This window comes from Sphaeramia orbicularis, chromosome 11, assembly GCF_902148855.1.
Source record: "Sphaeramia orbicularis chromosome 11, fSphaOr1.1, whole genome shotgun sequence".
NCBI classification, from domain to species: domain Eukaryota; kingdom Metazoa; phylum Chordata; class Actinopteri; order Kurtiformes; family Apogonidae; genus Sphaeramia; species Sphaeramia orbicularis.
In genome coordinates, this window is record NC_043967.1 from 12,053,433 (window position 1) to 12,078,419 (window position 24,987).

The 24,987-nt window shown below is 35.6% G+C and overlaps 1 protein-coding gene across 1 annotated transcript in view; it reads left to right on the forward strand.

Moving 5' to 3' along the window:
- The window catches only part of gabbr2 (gamma-aminobutyric acid (GABA) B receptor, 2), a 526,760-nt gene that overhangs the window by 448,837 nt on the left and 52,936 nt on the right, over positions 1-24,987 (forward strand). Inside the window, 1 exon segment of the mRNA XM_030147570.1 lies at positions 20,405-20,515. Coding sequence (XP_030003430.1) covers positions 20,405-20,515 — 111 coding nt within the window.

Below are 24,987 nucleotides of genomic sequence, written 5' to 3' on the forward strand. Positions count from 1 at the left end.
AACGGCACATGGACAGAGCAGGAACCGCCAACCCTTCGGTTACTGGGCGGCCCACTCTACCATCTGAGCCATGGCCACCCCCATCTGAGACATGACCCTCCTACAGAAATAATAAACAGAAGGTGCTTTTTGTTTTTTGTTTTGTTTGGTAGTTTGACCGTACCACTGAGGTATGGTATGATCCTGATGACAAGAAGTTATGTACTTCCTGAACCTTCTTAGAGAAACACAGTGCACTATGGCACAGTGCCATGGGGGAGGGGGGAGTTATTCTGTTACACTGGAAACCCAGTATGGTGCCAGAATCCTATCACCCATGGGTTATACAAAAACAAGGTTCAAGGTGACTTTATTTGTACCCATGGGTTAATTTGTTTTGCAGCAAGCTTTTGCTCACTGCCGGTCACTGCGTGTGCATGCGCCCAACACAACTCCTTCGAAAGAATTACAGTGCAGATAATGCAAGCACATACATAAGACATTATAAACACAGTACATGTGGTCATATGGTGGAACTTTTTCAATGGATTTGATTGTGGGAGAGGGACAAGAAGAGAAGAAGAATGTTGTGAGGCAGACGGAGATGGGGGGGGGTTAAATGCTAGTATGTGGTGAGTCCTTGAAAGTCTGTTTGTGTCTGAAAAATAAGAGACTCAGACTTCTGTCCTTCATCAGTTCATTCAGTCCTGAATCTTGACCTTGGAAGGATGTTTTGACTGCAGAGGAACAGATTAGACCAGAGTGGCTCCAACTGTTTTACCGGCTCCCAGGAGAAACAGAATTAAACGGGGAAAAAAATGATTTGATTTATGCTTAATTTAGTTATAACTTAATTTTTGTTATAACCAGGCCTCAGCATTACTCATCACTTCAGAGCAGGTAGACCTGCACAGTTCATCTTTTTACCCTCAGTCCCGCAATTTGCCGGAGCGCATCCACAGTCTGTCCAGTGATGTAATCCAACTTTTGTATGAGTCCACAGCTCATGCAATCCTCCAACTGTGTCACCATCCGCTGTCATACCTTCACGTTGTCACTAACCACTCCGAAGTGCTCCTTAATTTCGATTGACAGCAGCGAGGTCTCTATGTGTGCTGCTGTCTGTCCAACTTTGTGATAAACCAGGACAACTCCAAGACCAATTAGAAGGTGTCCTGTTATCAAAAATCCAATCAGGTAAATATCATATCCTCCACCGACAGAACCTACAGCCATACTACCTCAACTTGTTCCAAGCGTCGATCGCGTACTGCAAAAGTTCTGTCAGGGCAGACGGGCTCCTCCCAACGCCTTTGTTCCTGGGTGAAAAAATCTTGTCAATTGCGCTGAGTGTCCAGTTGATCAATTCCATAATTTAGTTGTTCAGGAATACGGCAAGCAGGGGATCCAAAGACAGAAACAGACGAGACGCAGAGGCAAAAGCAGGAGAAAAAAAAAAAAAGAAAAAAAAGAGGAAGGTAAGGACAGCTCAGAAACACATCTGCTCTTGACAGAGGACAGGAAGGAAGATCAGTGACTTTTTCAGTAAAATAAATCATTAACTGAACATAAAAAAAAGCATCTCCATCTGAGGGCCATTTGTCCAGCTCCATGGTTTTACCCGTTAATCAATGTTACAGAAGATGACAGCATTTCCATGTTTACTGCGGAGCCTCTGAATGTCCAAATGGGTCATATCACATATAGAATGACCATGAAAAGATGACAAACTGCATTTTACCTCAATTATGTACACGTATTGATAGGATTAGTGAATCAACAGCTACTAAACATTAAAGATCAGAAGATGAGTTTGGTCCCTGGTGGTAATTTAGGTCTTCATGGGTTGAGATCATTTTTGTTGATTTTTGGCATTATTTTCTACAGCAGGGGTCCCCAGCCCCCAGTCCCTGGACCGGTACCGGTCTGGGGATCATTTGGTACCAGGCCACAAAGAAAAAAAAAATTGAGGTTAATATTAAAGCAATTTTTTCCATTAGTCTTGCGGAGATTTTATTTTGAAAAGCGACTGTTTCCGCCGTCACCTCACAACTGCTCTTGACTCTGGTGCGCCATTTTATGAATCAGTAGAAACACAAGCTACAGAAAGGAGCCAAAAACAAAATTCACTGGAGAACTTTTTCAGGAAGAAATGAGGAAACGATGAGGCTGCAGAAGGGTCACAGACTGCAGAAGGGTCACAGACTGCAGAAGGGTCACACTGCAGAAGGGTCACAGCCTGCAGAAGGGTCACAGCCTGCAGAAGGGTCACAGACTGCAGAAGGGTCACAGACTGCAGAAGGGTCACACTGCAGAAGGGTCACAGACTGCAGAAGGGTCACACTGCAGAAGGGTCACAGACTGCAGAAGGGTCACAGCCTGCAGAAGGGTCACAGACTGCAGAAGGGTCACAGCCTGCAGAAGGGTCACAGACTGCAGAAGGGTCACACTGCAGAAGGGTCACAGACTGCAGAAGGGTCACAGCCTGCAGAAGGGTCACAGACTGCAGAAGGGTCACAGCCTGCAGAAGGGTCACAGACTGCAGAAGGGTCACACTGCAGAAGGGTCACAGACTGCAGAAGGGTCACAGCCTGCAGAAGGGTCACAGACTGCAGAAGGGTCACACTGCAGAAGGGTCACAGACTGCAGAAGGGTCACAGCCTGCAGAAGGGTCACAGACTGCAGAAGTGTCACAGCCTGCAGAAGGGTCACAGACTGCAGAAGGGTCACACTGCAGAAGGGTCACAGACTGCAGAAGGGTCACAGCCTGCAGAAGGGTCACAGACTGCAGAAGGGTCACAGACTGTAGAAGGGTCACAGACTGCAGAAGGGTCACAGACTGCAGAAGGGTCACAGACTGTAGAAGGGTCACAGACTGCAGAGGGGTCACAGACTGCAGAAGGGTCACACTGCAGAAGGGTCACAGACTGCAGAAGGGTCACAGACTGCAGAAGGGTCACAGCCTGCAGAAGGGTCACAGACTGCAGAGGGGTCACAGACTGCAGAAGGGTCACAGACTGCAGAAGGGTCACAGAAGGGTCACAGCCTGCAGAAGGGTCACAGACTGCAGAAGGGTCACAGACTGCAGAGGGGTCACAGACTGTAGAAGGGTCACAGACTGCAGAGGGGTCACAGACTGCAGAAGGGTCACAGACTGTAGAAGGGTCACAGAAGGGTCACAGACTGCAGAGGGGTCACACTGCAGAAGGGTCACAGACTGTAGAAGGGTCACAGAAGGGTCACAGACTGCAGAGGGGTCACACTGCAGAAGGGTCACAGACTGTAGAAGGGTCACAGAAGGGTCACAGACTGCAGAGGGGTCACAGCCTGCAGAAGGGTCACAGACTGCAGAAGGGTCACAGAAGGGTCACAGCCTGCAGAGGGGTCACAGCCTGCAGAAGGGTCACAGAAGGGTCACAGACTGCAGAAGGGTCACAGACTGCAGAGGGGTCACACTGCAGAAGGGTCACAGACTGCAGAAGGGTCACAGACTTCAGAAGAGTCACAGACTGCAGAAGGGTCACAGACTGCAGAAGGGTCACAGAAGGGTCACAGACTGCAGAAGGGTCACAGACTGCAGAGGGGTCACACTGCAGAAGGGTCACAGACTGTAGAAGGGTCACAGAAGGGTCACAGACTGCAGAGGGGTCACACTGCAGAAGGGTCACAGAAGGGTCACAGACTGCAGAAGGGTCATAGAAGGGTCACAGACTGTAGAAGGGTCATAGAAGGGTCACAGACTGTAGAAGGGTCATAGAAGGGTCACAGACTGTAGAAGGGTCACAGACTGCAGAAGGGTCACAGAAGGGTCACAGACTGTAGAAGGGTCACAGAAGGGTCACAGACTGTAGAAGGGTCACAGACTGCAGAAGGGTCACAGAAGGGTCACAGACTGTAGAAGGGTCACAGAAGGGTCACAGACTGCCTGCAAACAAAAAGCTGCATTTATAAAGAAATATCCTGATTCCTGCCAAAGTTACAGGTTCATCACAACAGGTGACACACAAGCACCACCAAACTGCTCCGGCACATCTATTCATGTTTGAGACAACTTCAAAGCTCTGTACATTCTGGATTAATTTTCTTTTTTTTGGATTACATTTTCATGCATGAAACCGGTCCGTAGTACAAAAAAGGTTGGGGACCACTGTTCTACAGTACATCATGACACTGTACTGTTCTTACCAACTATATAAAGTCATCCATTGTACGAAGAATCTCATACAAAAGGTGCAAATTACAAAGTACAATTTGACAAAAATGTACAGCCTAGATATTGAACACAACCACTGAAGTAATAGCACGTTACAGGTCTCAAACTTATCCTGGACGTTCAGCTTCTTCAGAATTAAAATGTTCTGAAAGCAACGATGGAGGTCAGGCTTAAACACCATAAAACCCTAGAATCTGGGCGTAGCAGATGCAGAACACACAGATCCTCCTGGGTCTGCTTTAAGGAAAGTTTCTGCTTTTGTGCCACACAAGTGAATGTGAACGGCTTCTTTTACAGGTGGTGATTTTTCCTGTTGTGTGACGTTGCAGCGTCAACAGAATATTGATAAGATTTAGAAGTTACTGGAATTTACGTCAGACCAGTGTGAGTCATCATAATGGCTGTAACATTTCAGAAGATAGTCTTAAAGACGCAAAATACAAAAGAAGAAAATGAATCGAATACATGAATGGGGAGATGTGGGTGTGTGTCTGACAGGACAATTTGAGGGGTTTACTCTGTAATTTTCATGCTAGAAGCAGCGAGGAAAAATAAGGTAGTTAAATGTGGGGGCAAAACATCATTGCTCTGTTTATACTGTTATAGCATTAGTGCAAAAACTCTGCTTCTTAAAGTCCTTTTTAAAAACGCTTTTCTTTGGTTTTCCATTTCGTCGGTGGCAGGTGTTTTTGATGTGGGTCTGCTCTGGTAGAACTGAATGTAGGACGTTCCGGACTAGGATGTTTCGGACTGCACTTTTTGCAGAGTAGGACTTTTCGGACAAATCATATTTTCAAAAACAAACACCATAAATTTATGTTTATTTGCATATAATTTTATTATTCACTCGATCACATATTAAAAATGTATACAATATACTCAAATTAAAGTATCAAAATTATACAAATTACATTGCAAGTCTATAACCTCACATTATTTGAAAGAGTCCATAAGAATTTTACACATGATCACACATTACAAATGTATATAATACACTCAAATTCAAAATTATACAAATTGAGCATTTTACACATTGGGCCTTCCTCCTCTCAAGTTGTGACTGACACCCCGAAGGAGTTCTGGAATGGATTTAGTGCCAGAAGCTCTATCCTCACAGAGATGCTGCAGCCTTGATTGAAGTTCCTGGTTGGCCTTCTTTGTTCTTTTCTTCAGTGACACGTGCACATTCTGCCTGTAAACACTCAATTAGTTTCCAAACTGTTGGGTGTGCATGTCCAACCAGGGATTGGAATTTATTGTTCCACCCCTCTGAGATGTTATTTGTACGAGGTCGATCACTGAGTGTAGTGGCATGCATCCGAAAAGTCCTACTCTGCAAAAAGTGCAGTCCGAAACATCCAAGTCCGAAACGTCCGTCCACCGGTAGAACTACAGGGTTCTAGAGATACTTGATCATGTTGGTGCTTTGGGTTTTGTTGCTGACAGAAAAGGAAGCACCTTTATATTGTTGGAAAAACATTTTCTTTAACTGAAATAAATAAAAACTATAATTAAAGAAAAAAACGATAACTAACTGAAACTGTCCTGCACTGTAAGCCCGGAATTTGTATTTACTAAAATGCTTTAATTACAATGCACTTAAATGATTTAAGTTTAATGATGTTACTATAAAATGTTAAGTATATTCTACTAATTTGTAGACATAGTTGAAAGTACGAAAAAGTTGAAGTTGAATGGAATTAAATAAGTTTTAGTCATGACCGCACCTTTTTATCTTCGCATTGCATTGTGGGTATTGTGCATGTTGTTGAAAATGTGTTATTTTTATGTGCAGGGGTTCAGCAGGGTTGTGGTGTTAGTGTTCATTTGGATTTAATGCGTGTATGGCAGTGTTTATTGGCCTTTTTGTGTTTGTTTTTGTATTTTTGTAGAGCTGCACCATGAGTCAGAGCCAGAGGAAGAACAATGGATTTACTGTTCATCTAAGACTGTTTATGTACAATTGAATTCTTAGTATGTTGTCGAATTAAAGCACTTCCTGTACTGGCAAATGACATTGAGCTAACTGCTATTCATGCTACACAATATTAATTTGAATAATTTCATAACTATTTTAGTCAGGAATAGGATTTTGAGTTTGATTATTGAAAAAAAAAGTTGTTAAATCAATGATAAATTAATCTGGCTGCAATTGAGAAAATTAGTCGGTGGAAACTAAAATGCTGAGTTGAATGGTTGGATAGTGGGGTTGATTTTACAACAGATTTAAAATACAAATAACTTGTCTTTTAGTGTTTTCTACTTAATAGTTTAAGTTCAATTCTTTTAGCATTAACCCTTTCATGCACGAATTATGAGAACCTTAATCAAAATTTTTTCCTGAGTGTTTTTATTCCTCTTTAGGCATGAAAAAAAGCAATGTGATTAAAAATTTTCTTCTGAAAAATAAATAATAATTTTAAAATATAACAATAATTTTTTTTTTTTTTTAAATCAAAAAATACATTAAAAAATAATAATGAAAAAAAAAAAAATCTTATGAACCTTTTTTTCATGAAGTTGTAAAAATGTCCACTCAGCTGGACACCACACATTTAATTTTTGACACAGAAATATGTATTTACTGATAAATTGTGTGAAAACTATGGGGAGGGCTTGTGATTCTAGGGCTTTATGCTCAGGAGGGATCTACATAATGGTACCAATTCATGCCAGAAAAGATATGTAGTGTCTTAAAACTTTAATAAAGATATGTGTAAAACAACAACAACAACAATGAAAAGAACAACAAAATCCGTGAATATACAAGAGAACAGCTGTAGAATAGCTGTCCACTGTAGTGACCTGTGTGCATGAAAGGGTTAAAGTTGAACCTACTTAAACCAATTGATTAGTCGATCATTACTCAAATCATTTAAGTGCAATCACTTGCCTCAAATTTTTTGAGTGAACTCTATTTATCCGGGTTTACAAGTGCGTGCTTACAAAACTAACTAAAACGTATAAAAATTATGGATAAAATTCCCTTCGTTTTCGTCTTTGTCAATGTCGGATTAAGATGAAATTGATTTATTTTGCTCTAGCAATTTTAGCTAGCGGCACCATACGACACTTGACGGTCCGTCACTTCTCGTCCAGTCGTCTTCTGGTCCCCTCTCTACCTGGAAACATGGAGACTGAAGTTGGGAGAAAGCAGAGTCCTGTCTGGGATTTATTTGAATACGACAGCGAAGAAGATAAAAAAATATGACAAAACTAAAATTAATACTAAAACTAAAGTAAAACTAAGCATTTAGAAAAAAAAAAAAGAAAACTAATAAAAACTAGCAAACCTGCTCTAAAACTAATTAAAACTAACTGAATTAGAGAAAAAAGGTCTTAAATAAATAAAACTAAACTATAATGAAAAATCCAAAACTATTATAACCTTGTTCCCAACACTGTGAATTTGTCATGTTTTACCCCAACCCCCACCCCACCCTGTTGAGCCGCATTATGTAATAAATTCCCATTATGGAATAAAAGTTCAAAATGTAATAAGAATGTCACGTCATCTTGTAATAAAGCCGCATTATGTAATAAACTGACGCATTTTGTAATAAACTACGTCAACGCATTATATAATATTTTTTTTCACATTATGTAGTAAGTTATGACAGTTTGAGAAATTTATTAAAAAATGCACTTGACACATTTAAAAAAAAAATAAAAAATTTAATAACATGGTTCATTATGTAATAACAATCCAAATTAATATAATTTCAGAGCAATTTAGAAGAAATTAGTCACAGGAGCTACAGGTAATGGAATCAGAACTTTAACCACACAGTTTAAAGATTAATTTAGCACATTACGTTTTCGTGAAAATAAAAATGTTTCAAGTACATTTTGTAATAAATTTCTCAAATTGTAATAACTTACTACATAATGTGAAAAAAATTTACTACATAATGCGTTGACGTAGTTTATTACAAAATGCGTCAGTTTATTCCATAATGCGGCTTTATTACAAGATGATGTGACATTCTTATTACATTTGAACTTTTATTACATAATGGGAATTTATTACATAATGCGGCTCGACACCCCTTCTGTTTCTCCTGGCGCTTATCTCTCTCGTCTTTCTCTCCTTTTTTTTTTTTTTTAACCCTTTCATGCATGAATTATGAGAACCTTAGTCAAGATTTTTTTTCCTGAGTGTTTTTATTCCTCTTCAGGCATGAAAAAAAAACCAAAAAAAAAACAATGAAACTGAATTTTTTTTTATGAATCTATTTTTCCTGGAAGTACAAAAATGTCCGCTCAGCTGGACAGCATGTGTTTAATTTTTGAAGCAAAGAAACATGTATTTAAAATCCATCATCAGAAAGTGATAAACTGTGAAAACTATGAAATAACATTTTTCATTCTGCTAATTTGATGTTTTCTCACATTTTATCATACTCTAATACTAGTTATAACTAACTTCATGGAGATTTAATATGCACTAAAAAAACCTTTTTGATTAAGAAAACTGACTAATTTCTTCTAAATTGCTCTGAAATTATATTAATTTGGATTGTTATTACATAATGAACCATGTTATTACATTTTTTTAAATAAAAATGTTTCAAGTGCATTTTGTAATAAACTTCTCAAATTGTAATAACTTACTACGTAATGTGAAAAAATTTACTACATAATGCATTGAGGTAGTTTATTACAAAATGCGTCAGTTAATTACATAATGCGGCTTTATTACAAGATGATTTGACATTCTTATTACATTTGAACTTTTATTACATAATGGGAATTTATTACATAATGCAGCTCAACACCCCCCCCCCCCTTATCAGCACCCCCACATAAAGCACAGTTAATGTCGTCAGCATGACCAGTACAGGTACACTTTAAAGAGCTAATGCAAACAAAACCATTTGTATTATAATTTATTCTGTAATCCAATGAGAAGTGATAAGGAATCTAATCAATAAGTGATATTTATAAATTTCAATACACTGATTAGAGAAGCAAATGAAGAAAATATTGTCTATTTCTAGATGGTTTCAGATGAATAAAGTCTCTCTCAATACCCAAAAATCTAATTCTATCATATTTTGTAACAAAAATAAAGAAGTATAACAAGGAAAACAACAAAATTTTCATTGATAACTTTGAAATAACCCAGGTATCTTACGTTAAATTTTTGGGTGTTATTGTAGATGAAAAATTGAATTGGAAATCTCATATTAATCTTGTCTGTAAAAAAAAATCATGAAGTCATTTGGCATTTTGAACAGAGTTTGTTCATTAATAAATCATTCTTGTTTCTTGACTTTTTATTATTGCTTAATTTATCCTTACATTATTTATTGCAATACTGTTTGGGCGGCAACCTGTCCCATGTATCTACATAAGGTTCTCTTAATTCAAAAGAAATTTTTAAGAATGACCAGCTTTTCTAAGAGACTCGACTCATCTGCTCCTCTTTTCAAAAAATTCAATCTTCTCTCAGTTTTTGATGTGAACGTTTACCAGACCTGTGTCTTCATGTACAAATATGTTCACTTAACTCATATTCTTCCTAAAGTTTTTCACAATTTCTTTATGTTTTCTTCTGTTATTCACAATTTTCCGACACGATTTTCAAGCAAATTTTATCTTCCGTACCGCCGAACTTCAGTCTGTCAGTATTCGCTGAAATATCTTGGACCAAATCTGTGGAATAATAATAATAAGACCTGAACTTCAATCAACATCTACTTTATCATTGTTTAAAAAGCATCTGACAGGGACTTTAATTCATGAAAAAATGTAAAGCTGTGTATCACTTGATTTGTATTTGATGATTTGTAATGTGGATTACATTTTTATTGTTTTTACTTTTGTTTATTATTTCAGTTATATTGTATTTTTTAATTCTTTTTTTTTTTGTGTATTGTTCATTTCGGGGGAGGTATTCATATAAGCCTTCTTTTTGGCTTCTAACCTCTCCTGCACAATTTTGTTACTTGTTTGAATGTTGTTGTTTTTTCCATTGCTGTTTTTATTTTGTGCAAATAAATTAAAATAAAATTAAAATTAATTAAAATTCAAATATCAATACTGGAACGTTAAATTCTTATCATTTCCCACCTCTACTTTGGTGCCAGTTAGACACTAGTGGGTTGTTTCACTCCACTAGTGAACCTTCATGGTACAGACGACTGTTCCAACACAACACAGTTCCACATTAGTTTCCATACCTTTTACCCATCTTGTCACTTGTACTCGCTCTCTCTCTCTCTCTCCACTCATCTATTAGTCTCTAACTTCCTCCACTAGATCTGTCTTCATATATTTTTTTTTGCAGGAACAGGATAGAGACTTTTTTTCATCGATTCTTCTTCTCCCTCGTCTATCCTGCTGTTGCTTTATTATTCCATTCAATTCAACTTCCATGTTTCCTTCCATGCTTCTTTCCACCCCACCCTCCTTTTTCCCCTCCCTTTTTCTTCCATCACTCCATTCATCGCCTCGCCTCCCCGTATCTTTCCATAGACAATCTGCCAGTACGGAGCCCGCTCTCGCCCTCCCAGAGTGATCCCGTTAGAGGGCTAATGCTGTGAAAAATGACAGTGAAGCGGCACTTTTACTGCCTTCACCGCCGCTTTGGGGCCGCCTGCCGCCTACAGCCCTGTTGCCTGGCAACTCCCCAGACAGCTTCCCTCCAAAAGACGAGAGCTCCTGTCTGCTCTGGTGCGATAGAGACCCGAGCCTAATAAGCATTATATCTCATTTTGTCTTATCATTTTGTTGTTAGTGACACAAGTTTGCTCGGAGCTGGGACTATGCAAAGAGCACTGATGCAGAATATGTCTCTCTGAATATTGAATGAACAAATGATTTGCAAGGAGTGTGACATTTGGGGCATTGTTCTTCGAATAAGAGCTTGCTGAGCCAAAAACATAAATATACATAAATGACACAGATGCAGATGATTCAGTAAAGCTGGAAGTAGAAAAGACCCGACCAGCTCTGACCCCATTGCAAATGTATTGAATGCAAACGGAGAATATGTAATTAACACACACTTTAAATAATGTACTGTATTAACCCTCCGGTATCTGGGTACGCCTTTTAGGCACACTTTGCACTTTTAGTTAAAAAAGTTCGTATTATTTTTCACAATTTAAATAAGGTTAGAATTCAAAAGTTGTTCATTTTTGCATGATCTTTAAAATTCTGGCCACCAACTAAAATGTGCACATTGTAAACAAAAGAAAATTACAAGACTAGCATCTGTCTCCCAAGTGTGCCTAAAACGCACTATTTCTTCCATTTGATATGTATGATTAGGGTGGACCTTGACAAAAATAATTCTCTAATTCAGTTAGTTTTAATTAGTTTTTAGAGCAGGTTTACTAGTTTTTATTAGCTGTCGTTTTTTTCTGAATGCTTAGTTTTAGTTTATTTTAGTTTAGTTTTAGTATTAGTTTCAGTTTTTTCATGTATTTTATCTTCCATCCTATTCAAAGAAATAAGTGAGGTTACCCTGGACACTTTATTTGGGGGTGGGGTTAGGGAAGTTCTGACTGAGCACAGACACAAACATATGTACAGTAGGATGGATACATTCCCTATCACAGGTTGGAGGGGGTAATGTAGGTGGGGGTGTGATCCATACACAACGTCACTTACGTGAAAACGAAACTGACACTTTCCGTACTTTCACCGTTGGCCTCCTGACTTCTATACCTCTGTTATACCGCTGATCTGAGACCAAATGTTCACATGTTCTATCCTATATCAACACGGACAAAGACGAAAACGAAGGGAATTTTATCCATAATTTTCATACGTTTTAGTTAGTTTTGTAAACACACAAAACAGTTTCAGTTAGTTATCATTTTTTTCTTTTAATTTGAGTTTTAATTATTTCAGTTAATGAAAATGTTTTTTCAGTTTTAGTTTTCGTCATTTCGTTCATTTTTCTTAATGATTATAACCTTAGTTAAAAGTAAGCAAGTTCAATGAAATTTTGCAAGCAGCAACAGGATTAATATGGGTTTTCAAATTATTTGTCACAGAAAAAGGGTCATTTTTGCCCACTTTTCAGCAAACATCATGCAAAAAGTCACACAAGGACAAGTGGTCCACATTTTTTGATGTTATATTCTGAAACTACACAATTTTTCCAATAAGTTCAACACAAGACACTGCATGAAAGGTATATATTTATTCCACAATAGTTTTTTCACAATAATGTCACAATAATACTCAAAGTTTCAACCTTGTCATATGGACATGAGGTGAATCATTTGTTAAACCTTTCACACTCACACTGTAAAAATGACTGTAGAATTAACGCCAAAAAGTTGTAAAATTGCAACATAAAAAAACTGTAAGTGACAATACAATGCAAAGTTGTTCATTTGAAAAGATTTTTATGTTAACGATTGAATCAAATATAGCTGTAGTTTTTACAGGAAGGGTATGTGAACAAAACCAGATTTGTATATAAAAATTATGTGTTTCCATTGTTTTTTGAAAATTTAAAAAAAATTTATAAAATTATAAAATAGAACTGTAAATTGAAATACAATGTGGTGCCGTTTAAATTGCAAGACCATAATGTTGAAATAACGGCCTATTTGCTTTTTACACGCACACACACACACACACACACACACACACACATATATATATATATATATATATATATATATACATATATATATATATACATATATATACATATATATATATATATATGTATATATATATATAAGTTGTTAAAAAAAAAACAAGTAAACATTTAACAATGTAACATTTTACATTTGTAAATGAATGGGTTGGTAGAGTTGGTAGAGCGGCTCGTCCAATAACCAAAGGGTTGGTGGTTCGAATCCTGGCTCCAACTGTCCATATGTCCAAGTGTCCATGGAAGACACTGAACCTTAAACTGGTCCCAGTTAGACCTGGTGGATTTGGACAGTGCTTTGGACACCATGAAGGTGGAGAAAATGTGCTAAATAAGTGCAGTCCATTTACCAGTTAAATCTACATGTTTAAAATGTTAAATCTACATGTTTAAAATGTTAAATCTACATGTTACTCCATAAATATGTTTACAGTTGGATGTGTTTTTTACAGTATTGTTCTGGAAACCACAGCTGCCAGTTTTTTTCCATAAAAACAACAGGATTTTTTTTTTTTACAGTGCACCAGATCCTGAGTGAGTTCATAGCTACATGAGTGGCATGTTAGACATCACTCTTAACCACCAACAAAGGCGTGTCTCTTGTCGATCTACAGAGACGAGTGCAATCCCACCATCTTGGTTACTCCCTGTGTCTGGAAATGAATCTGCTGTTTGCAAAAGCCTAGAAATCCTAACACATTAATTAGGCTGAAAAAATGTTTTGCATGAGAATGTTTCCATTAAAAATGTCATGTTTGAGTTTTCCCATCCCTTCTCTGTACTGTGTCAACTAATTGTGGTTTCTTGTCAAAAATAGCCTGCCTGTGCGTCATCTCCTGCCCCACTTTCCTGTGTTTTCCACCTCCTTGATCACATTTAAGGCAGAAACCCTCTTCCACCAGTCATCTGTCTAACGTTAACAAGAATCTTATAGTCAGGTCCCAGAATATTCGCAGATTGACATGAGCCACACACGGCTGCCACCAGAACTCTCACAAGAGGTTACAGGAGCGCTCTGACAAAATGTGTGAACTCACTGCCGCCCTAGCGATCCTCGTTCTTTAATGCATTTCTGTTTTAAGACATCTGAGGTTTTGAACAGCTTCTGCGAATGTTGGAAAAGTTGGCTCTACATCTGAGTTCAGTGCTGTTGCTCTGCCGCTGCGTCTTTTCGCAAACGGTGTGTGATATAGAACTGCAGACGTAATCCTTTGCGGAATTGAATATTGAAAAAGAGAGTGCAAGCCGAATGAGGAAAACTGCAAAGTTGAATTTTGAAGGCAGAGATATGGAAGGAAAATATGATGAAATGATGAAATTCTTTATTCAGTCATCACATAATAATCCAACCAGTGTCAACACTCCAAACATTACCAACAGGTTAATGACTGAAAAGGCCCAGGCAGAAGCAGAATGCTTCTATTTACCCTCCGGTATCCAGGTGCGCCTTTTAGGCACACTTTGCACTTCGTGTTAAAAGACTTCATAGTATTTTTCACAATTTTAATAAGGCTAGAATTCAAAAGTTGTTCATTTGTGCATGATCTTTAAAATTCTGGCCACCAACTAAAATTTGCACATTGTAAACAAAACAAAATTACCAGACTAGCATCTGTCTCCCATGTGTGCCTAAAATGCACTATTTCTTCCATTATAACCATTGTTTTTGATCCGAAAACCATTAAAGCATAAATCCTGCTTTTACTGATATCTGAGCTTCATTTGAGAGGTGAGGGTCTAAATTAATTTATTAACATTGTTAATGTTGGAGTTAATCATTGACATATGCCAGGCTGCAAAAATCTAATAATATTTAATCCAATTTTTATGTAGTATTTTGAAAAAAAAAAAAAACATTTTGTGTTTTTTGCATCAAAAAATGTAGTGACATCATGATGAAAAGAGATCATTTAAAAGGTTAAAAAAAAATCTAAAATTAATGATTATTTGATATATATGATTAGGGCTGACCTTGATTTACAAAAATAAAATCAAATTAGAGCAGAGAAATAAATCAATATATAATATTTAATAGTTTGATTTATAGGTGTGCATTTTACGCACACTTGATGACGGATGCTAATATTTTTGAACACTTGACCTAGCGCCAAAAATAATCATGTAAATTAACCAATGTTGGAGTTAATCATTGACATATGCCAATACGCAAAAGTCAAATAATATGTGATCCACTTTTTATGTAATATATTGAAAAAAATATTTTTTTGTGTTTTTTGCATTTAAAAAAATGGTTTGTTTACATTACAAACACGGCATTTAAATGGTTAAAAAATGTGACAGTTATTGAGTATTTGGTATTTTTATTTACGGCTCAAGTTGATGAAATAGAAAAAAGTGTAAAAAATTAAAAACAAACTGTATGAAAATTTTTTTTGACATTATTCCACAAGAGTGCCAAAATGGCACACTTGGTGCTTAGTAAGGGCCTTGGTGGACGGGGGTTAATGCTTGTCCTGCAGAACAAATTCAGTTACCCAGCATTCAATATAAGAAAAAGAATTAAAAAAACAACAATGCATACAACCAAAGAAACAAGCAAAAAAACACAACAAAAAGTGGAACTAAACCAGAAAAATAGAAAACTTAACCAACCAAATTAATGGTAATTTAATGTAGAATCATAAATAAATGATTTACTTGTTACTTATTAGATCTTAACAATTTTATCCTTCAAAAATTGCTTTACGTATCATTTTTTTAAATATCAGAAATGGGCTACACATTCTTAAATCCATGCTATCCTCATACCATAGTTTAACTCCAGCAACACATATACATCTGCTTTTAGTCTCTTTTTTAGTTTTTTCAACAAATTTACAAACATCTCGCAAATCATATTTAGACTCATATGTTGAGAAAAACCTTTGTACACAAACAGGGAGTCACTTTAATTTGGCTTTATACATTATTTGCATTATTTTATAGTAAACCAAATCATTAAATTTCATAATATGGGATTTCATAAACAATTCATTAGTATGTTCATAGTAACCGGCCTTATTAATAATACGTATGGCTGGTTTTTGTAGGAGGACTATAGTATTTACAGTTGTTTTATACGTCCAGCCCCACACTCCCACACAATAGGACTTTTTAGGAAGTAGAAGTGAACAGTAAATTATATGTAGTGCCCTGTGTATGTTTCTGGACTTATACGAGATTGCCATTGACTTGCTATGGAAATTAAAGATAGACAGCTGTACTGCAATTCAGAGGATTTTTAGAAATTACACAGTACGAGCCCATTTCAGTGGGTGAATGAGTGTAGCTCTTTAAGCAGCAATTTCCCATTTTAAGTGATCATCCTATGGAGAACTGGTGATAGAAATCCATCAAGGTCGTACAGAAAGGCACAAATTGCTGCAATTTCCATTAATGTGAGCAGAATGGAGAATATGGAGGTCAAATGACTAGTGGAATAGATGGTTCAGTAGTAGCAGTACACTGTAAAAAAAAAAAAAAAAAAAAAAATCCTGTTGTTCTTACGGGGAGAAAAAATGGCAGCAGTGGTTTCCAGAACAATGCTGTAAAAAACACATCCAACTGTAAACATATTTACAGAGCAACAAGTAGATTTAACATTTTAAACATGTAGATTTAACAGTTTAACCATGTAGATTTAACATTTTAAACATGTAGATTTAACAGTTTAACCATGTAGATTTAACATTTTAAACATGTAGATTTAACAGTTTAAACATGTAGATTTAACATTTTAAACATGTAGATTTAACAGTTTAACCATGTAGATTTAACATTTTAAACATGTAGATTTAACATTTTAAACATGTAGATTTAACATTTTAAACATGTAGATTTAACAGTTTAAACATGTAGATTTAACATTTTAAACATGTAGATTTAACAGTTTAAACATGTAGATTTAACAGTTTAAACATGTAGATTTAACATTTTAAACATGTAGATTTAACAGTTTAACCATGTAGATTTAACATTTTAAACATGTAGATTTAACATTTTAAACATGTAGATTTAACATTTTAAACATGTAGATTTAACAGTTTAACCATGTAGATTTAACAGTTTAACCATGTAGATTTAACATTTTAAACATGTAGATTTAACATTTTAAACATGTAGATTTAACAGTTTAACCATGTAGATTTAACATTTTAAACATGTAGATTTAACATTTTAAACACGTAGATTTAACAGTTTAAACATGTAGATTTAACAGTTTAAACACGTAGATTTAACAGTTTAAACATGTAGATTTAACAGTTTAAACATGTAGATTTAACATTTTAAACATGTAGATTTAACAGTTTAACCATGTAGATTTAACATTTTAAACATGTAGATTTAACATTTTAAACATGTAGATTTAACAGTTTAAACATGTAGATTTAACATTTTAAACATGTAGATTTAACAGTTTAACCATGTAGATTTAACATTTTAAACATGTAGATTTAACAGTTTAAACACGTAGATTTAACAGTTTAAACATGTAGATTTAACAGTTTAAACATGTAGATTTAACATTTTAAACATGTAGATTTAACAGTTTAACCATGTAGATTTAACATTTTAAACATGTAGATTTAACATTTTAAACATGTAGATTTAACAGTTTAAACATGTAGATTTAACAGTTTAAACATGTAGATTTAACATTTTAAACATGTAGGTTTAACAGTTTAAACACGTAGATTTAACATTTTATACATGTGGATTTAACATTTAAACATGTAGATTTAACAGTTTAAACATGTAGATTTAACAGTTTAAACATGTAGATTTAACAGTTTAAACATGTAGATTTAACAGTTTAAACATGTAGATTTAACAGTTTAAACATGTAGATTTAACATTTTAAACACGTAGATTTAACAGTTTAAAACGTATATTAACATTTAAACATGTAGATTTAACATTTTAAACATGTAGATTTAACATTTTAAACATGTAGATTTAACATTTTAAACATGTAGATTTAACAGTTTAAACATGTAGATTTAACATTTTAAACACGTAGATTTAACAGTTTAAACACGTAGATTTAACAGTTTAAACATGTAGATTTAACATTTTAAACATGTAGATTTAACATTTTAAACACGTAGATTTAACATTTTAAACACGTAGATTTAACATTGGATTAAGCACATTGTAGATGAGCTTATTAATGATGAGTAAAACCATTATAACTGTGCTTATAAACCATATATTAATGAGTATTCATGTCAGAAATTTGCTTTATAAATGATGATTGCAGTATTTGTTAATGCTTAACTAATGCTTCATAGTGTGTACTCATTATAAAGTGTTACTGAAATACATAATGTCTACATACAAATCTGGTTTTGTTCACATACTCTTCCTGTAAAAATACAGCTATATTTGATTTAATAATTAACACAAAAATCTTTTCAAATAAACAACTTTACACTGTATTGTCACTTACAGTTTTTTTATGTTGCAATTTTAAAATTTTGTGGTGTTAATTCTACAGCCATTTTTTACAGTGTACCTAGAGGGATGCATATGAGTGGATGTGTATCTGTCAGTGGCACAGAGCTCTCACATGAGGCACGTAAAATAAAGCAGACTGTCTTGTACAGTATGTATGAGGAAAGAAACAACACTCACATCTCAGTATTTTCTCCTCTCTTCACCACCTTGTCTTATCTCTGTTTTTGCCCTGAAGGAAGGAGTTTATGAATCGGATTTCATCAAATCTGGCACTTTAGCGTTAATGCCTCTGTGCACATACAGTACACATAGCCATTAGACATGTGGTGCTGTAAATAAGCCTTAAGAAACACACACACACACACACACACACACACACAGTGCACATAGTGAGTGTGGCATTCCGCCCAGCCTTGCCCCAGGTGTCTCACAGTTGATATATTGGTGTGGCCTCAGATGAATCCATGCAGGCCAAACTAATGCTCTTATTAATGGCTTTTTAAAGCTCTGCTTAACACATAGTGAGAGAGGGAGAGGGAGAGGTGGAGGAGGTGGTGTGTTTAAGCATATTAATATCCATCTCAGGTGCCAGTTGACCCGTGTCACCATGGACTGCAGTAAAAGTGACAGACAAGTGGAAATGAAAAGAAAGCAGTAATTGCAGCAGACGAATGGGAGTGGGATGGAATGATACAGCGTCAAAGAAACAAGACAGACAGGAGGAGGTGTAAACCACATGAGTGAAGAAGTGGCATTAGTTGTGCACGTTAGCGTCCTAAGCCTGGATTCATTTAACTTCAGTTGATTTTTGAGTAGCAAGTGGTCATGATAGAGAACAGCCTGATTTGACACGTTTGGATGTACTCTTTTTTTTTTTTTTTTTGATCAATTTTTTATTTATTACGTCCACCAGGAGGTATTGTGATCACTTTGCTTTGTGTGTTTGCGTGCGTGCATGTTTGTTTGTTTGTTTATTAGCAACTTTACAGGAAAACTATTCCACCCATCTTGACCAAATTGTACCCACAGATAGGCCTAGGCCCTGGGACCACCCCATTAGATTTTGGGCCAAGTAGGCCAAAGTTCAAGGTCACAGCAAGGTCACAACATCTACAATTTTCCTATCTCTCATCATTGAGCAATTGAGCGAAAAAAAATTTCAATCGTCTTCTTCTCCGAAACTACAATTCCGATTGACTTCAAACTTGGTATACAGCTTCTGTATGATGATGTCGACAAATGTTAGTGAAATTATTTGGATCCGGATCTGATTCTGGATTTGGTGCGACCTTGAAAAATTTCCCCATTATAAGAGATAGGAAGTGGATGGATGCAATAACTCAGTAAATATAAATGATATCCAGTGTAAATTTCTACAGTCCAGCCCTGATGGGGAGATGACCAAAACATAATGTCCACATGCTGATCAGGATCTTCTTCTAGATCCGGGAACTTACGGAAAATTTAACATGGGCTCTTATGGGGAAGAAATTTCAATCATCTTCTTCTCCAAAACTCCAGTTCTGATTGACTTCAAACTTGGTATACAGCTTCTGTATGATGATGTCAACACAAGGGATTGAAATTATTTGGATTCGGATCTGATTCTGGATTTGGTGCGACTTTGAAAAATGTTCCCATTATAACAGAGAGGAAGTGGATTGAATCAGTATCAATGATATCAAGTTGGAATTTGAATTTTTACAGATCTGACTGGAATATGACCAAAACATGGGCTATTTCTGTAATAGAATAAATACACAGAACTGGATAATAATAAATGGCATCTGGATACATTTCCCAAAGCTTTTAATTTGGCCGGTAAGCTACAGGGCCATTGGTCCTATTTTTTGTTTTGAAATTATTCTTGAAACTTTAGATTTTTCTTTCTGTATGCCAATATCCTAAACAAATGATTCACAGGAAAAAAAAATTCCAGTTTAGGGTTTCAAAATAAAAATTATGTCGAAAAATATGGTGTCAAAGTTTTCATTGACTTTGAGTGTAGAAGGAGCTGTGGACCACCGAGAAAAGCCTCATGTTCTGTTGCTGACACTGAAAACATCTCAGTGCTTTGGTTGTTTTGCTTGGTTTACTCATCTCTCTTCCTCTATGCGTGTTTGTGTCAACAGGCGGACCCCCACGGCCGAGACATCGCCATCCGTCCCTTCTTGGAGCACTGTGAGAACACCCACATGACCATTTGGCTGGGCATCGTCTATGCCTACAAGGGACTGCTAATGGTGAGAGGAGAGAACACACAACATATCATCATGTTCTCACAGTCTGGATCCACATAAAGGCCTATTTTGGCAGAAATGCAAATGCAACTGAACCATTTACCATCGACATCAGCCTTTTAGACCTTGACATGTGTGACTGGTCTGTGAACCTGTGAATATGAGTGTGTGTTAGGTGAACATTTACACACAGACTTTACATGGAAATCTACATCACAGTCCTTATTATGGCCTATTCGGTACCCTTCCACTATGAATGAATGAATGAATGAAAGGATTTATTTTTGGTTTTACATCAATCATAATAAACATAAAAACCAAAAAAGGAATAGGCGAGATCACAGGTGTCAAACATGCGGCCCGGGGGCCAAAACCGGCCCGCCAAAGGTTCTAAACCGGCCCGCAAGATGAATTTACAAAGTGCAAAATGCAAAAAGTACCCTGAAGACATTAACAGTCAAGAGCATCAAACTAAAAAAAACCAGCATAATCTAAAAATAAGGACTCCAAATTTTCTTCTTGGTTTAATGTGAGAAAAATAACATGACATTATGCCTTTGAAAAAAATGGCAACACCCATTTTTTCTCTTTGATTTATTGCAAATAACATTAAATTGTGATATCCTTTAACAATGAAATGTCAATAACCTGAACAAATATGAACAACCTGAAATGTCTGAATATAAGTGCAATTTTAACAATATTCTGCCTGTTTTGTGTCTTGGTAGATCTAATCTGTAATGCACATGTAGAAATAATAAGTTGAGGCAGAATATTGATCAAATTGTACTTACTTTTCTTCAGAAATTTCAGTTTTTTTCAGTTATTCACATCTTTCTGGTTTTGGATAGAAATAGTTTCATCATTTAATGTTACTATAAAATGTTTTGCACTAAAAAATTTGGAGTTGTCATTATTTATAGGCTATTATGCTATTATTTTACTGGTCCGGCCTACTGGAAGTCGAACTGGGCTGAATATGAGGCTAAAGACATTCATTTTGTCTTCTGTTTATGTAAATATACAGGGTGGGGAAGCAAAATTTACAATATTTTGAGGCAGGGATTGAAAGACAGTGTATGACCAATTAGTTTATTGAAAGTCATGAGAATTTATTTGCCACAAGAAAATGTACATAATAGAAAATGTTTTTATTCTATGTGTCCTCCTTCTTTCTCAATAACTGCCTTCACACGCTTCCTGAAACTTGCGCAAGTGTTCCTCAAATATTCGGGTGACAACTTCTCCCATTCTTCTTTAATAGTATCTTTAAGAAATTCGACATTGCTGTGATGTTCTATTGGTAGCATGTTCTAAAATAGCATAATCCAGAGGGTTTAGATCTGGGCTAGAAGGCGGCCATAAACATGATTCCCAAAAATTGCTAAAGTTGGATTTGTTGCTGTTGTCAACAAGTGTTTTGGTGTTCTTGTGTAAGATTTTAACTTCAAATCATATTTTACTGCATTTCTAACGGTCTTGTTGTCTACCTCAAGCTCAATTGCCATTTTTCTCATGGATTTGGTTGGATCCTTTAGGATTTTGGATTTGAGAGCTTTAATAAAGCTTTGGTACGTTTTTTTTGTTGCTTCCTCCACTTCCAGACTTTCTCGTAATAGTTTTGCTCATAGTCATTCTCTTCTTTCCATTATAAACAGTCTTTATGGACACTCCAACTATTTTTGAAATCTCCTTTGGTGTGACGAGTGCATTCTGCAAATCACACACTCTTTGACGTTTGCTTTCCTGATTACTCATATGGGCAAAAGTTTCTGAAAAGGTATGGATAATAGTGTTAGGTATGATTAACAATGCAATTTAATTTTTTTTTTATGAACCTATTTTTTGTGGAGTCACAAAAATGTCCACTCAGCTGGACACCATGCGCTTAATTTTGAAGCAAAGAAACATGTATTTAAAACTCATCATCAGAAAGTGATATACTGTGTAAAAACTATAAAATAAAAAACATTTTTAATCTGATGTTTTCTCACATTTTATCCTACTCAAATACTAGTTATTACTCATTTCATGGAGATAATATCCTCTGAGACCCAGGAAATTGACAATTTTAGCTTTTTTACACTAAAAAATTGTCTTGATTGGAAACTGCATAATGCAACAGTTTTTTCAGATACATTTTTTAAATTATTTTTATTGATTGATTGATTGATTTTTTTTAATGGAATGTCCTTTGCAATGGACAGCATTTTAGTTAAACTGCCAAACTTTTGTCCCCTATGGAGGACACAATGCATTGCTGGGTCTCAGGAGGATATGCAAAAACAAAAAAAAGTTTTTGTGTCAGAAAACTGTTAATTACAGTATCATAACAATTAGTAATTGATTTACACTAAAACATATTACAGCAGATCAGGTTTATCTAGAACAGCAAAGTTACAGTGATGGTATGAATTGCAGTGTATTGTGATGATGCATACGTGCCCACTGTGTTGGCTGATATGAAACTAAAACAACAAAACCCATGAATACAGGGTGGGGAAGCAAAATTTACAATATTTTGAGGCAGGGATTGAAAGACAGTGTATGACCAATTAGTTTATTGAAAGTCATGAGAATTTATTTGCCACAAGAAAATGTACATAATAGAAAATGTTTTTATTCTATGTGTCCTCCTTCTTTCTCAATAACTGCCTTCACACGCTTCCTGAAACTTGCGCAAGTGTTCCTCAAATATTGGGGTGACAACTTCTCCCATTCTTCTTTAATAGTATCTTCCAGACTTTCTCGTAATAGTTTTGCTCATAGTCATTCTCTTCTTTCCATTATAAACAGTCTTTATGGACACTCCAACTATTTTTGAAATCTCCTTTGGTGTGACGAGTGCATTCAGCAAATCACACACTTTCCGACGTTTGCTTTCCTGATTACTCATATGGGCAAAAGTTTCTGAAAAGGTATGGATAATAGTGTTAGGTATGATTATGACATCAATATATGTTTGGTTTCAAAACAATTGACGTAGTGTCTGCTGAGAAAAAACAACTAAATGTTCATTGTAAATTTTGCTTCCCCACCCTGTATTGGTTTATGTACATTTCTATACTAGTTTTATAAATCTTCCACTAAATAGAACCTGTAAAGTGAATGTATTCTAATGTGCAGACAGTGTTTTGAAGTAGATCTTGTAGCTCTGAGACAAATATTCCTTTTGAGTCAAACCCATTCTCTCCTTAATTCTTGAATTTCACATTTTGACCCAAGACTGTATCTTGGAAAGTTCAGCCGACCAGCATTTTTGACTTGATTTTTCTTTATCAGTGACTCTCATGTGGTAAAATTTCATTAATTTTATTCTAGAAGCATTTTCCTTGTAGACCAAGTGATCTCTATTGCCTCCTTGATCCAACGTTTGAATTTGTTTGTCTCAGATGTTATGTTTGTGCCCTTATCCCAGTCCATGATGTGGTTGTGGTCACAGTTGAAACTGTCAAGCAGGTTACATCTAAAAACTATACCTTGTCTGAACAAAGGAAAATAGTATATTTACATGGGCTGAATATGGCCCCTGAAAGAAAATGAGTTTGACACACCTGGGCTAGAAGCAAAAGCTTATTTTTTTGCCTATTCTTTTCAACTAATACACTGCTTACATCATCTTAAATGTGTACAGCATCGAGCATGCACCATAATAATAAAAATTAAAAAAAAAAAAAAAAAATCAACGTCAAAAACATATCTACCATCTCATTTCAACATTTCTGAATAATTTCAAACTTAAGGTACTTTTCTTTTTTTTTTGAACTTCGCCAAAGGAGTGGATAACCTAAGTGTTTCATAAGGTCCAATTCCATAATTTCACACCCACAATCCCACTTCATCTAAACTTCACATCTGTCCTCACTTTAATCCACTCACACATATGAACATCTCTGAAATTCAAATTACTCTTTTAATTCCAAGAACCACAACTGGTATTCAAGACAATACCATTTTTATCCTTCATGTTCCATATACCTATTTAGAAACAATTCTTCATACCTCTTTTTAAATATATTTATGTTTGTACTTTCCTTTATCTCCTGTTCTAGACAGACTATGACTACAAGGCATTATTACATGGAGACTCTACCTAATTCACTTGACTCTCAGTAGAATAGAATAGAATAGAATAGAATAGAATAGAATAGAATAGAATAGAATAGAATAGAATAGAATAGAACAGAATAGAATAGAATAGAATAGCTTTTATTGACATTGTTTATATAATGTAATTAGGAGTGCTACTCCAGTTAAGTGTAATAATATTAACAAAACCCCAGTACTCCAGAAAACAAGACTAAAGGGTAACACTTTACAATAAAGGTCCCTTAATTAACATTAGTGCATTATTAAGCATTCATCAACTGTTTAATAATATATTATCAATCATTATTATGTATTACTTAGCATTTGGTAACATAAACATTAATTAACTGCTTATATGTTGCCTAATGCTGAGTAATACATAATAA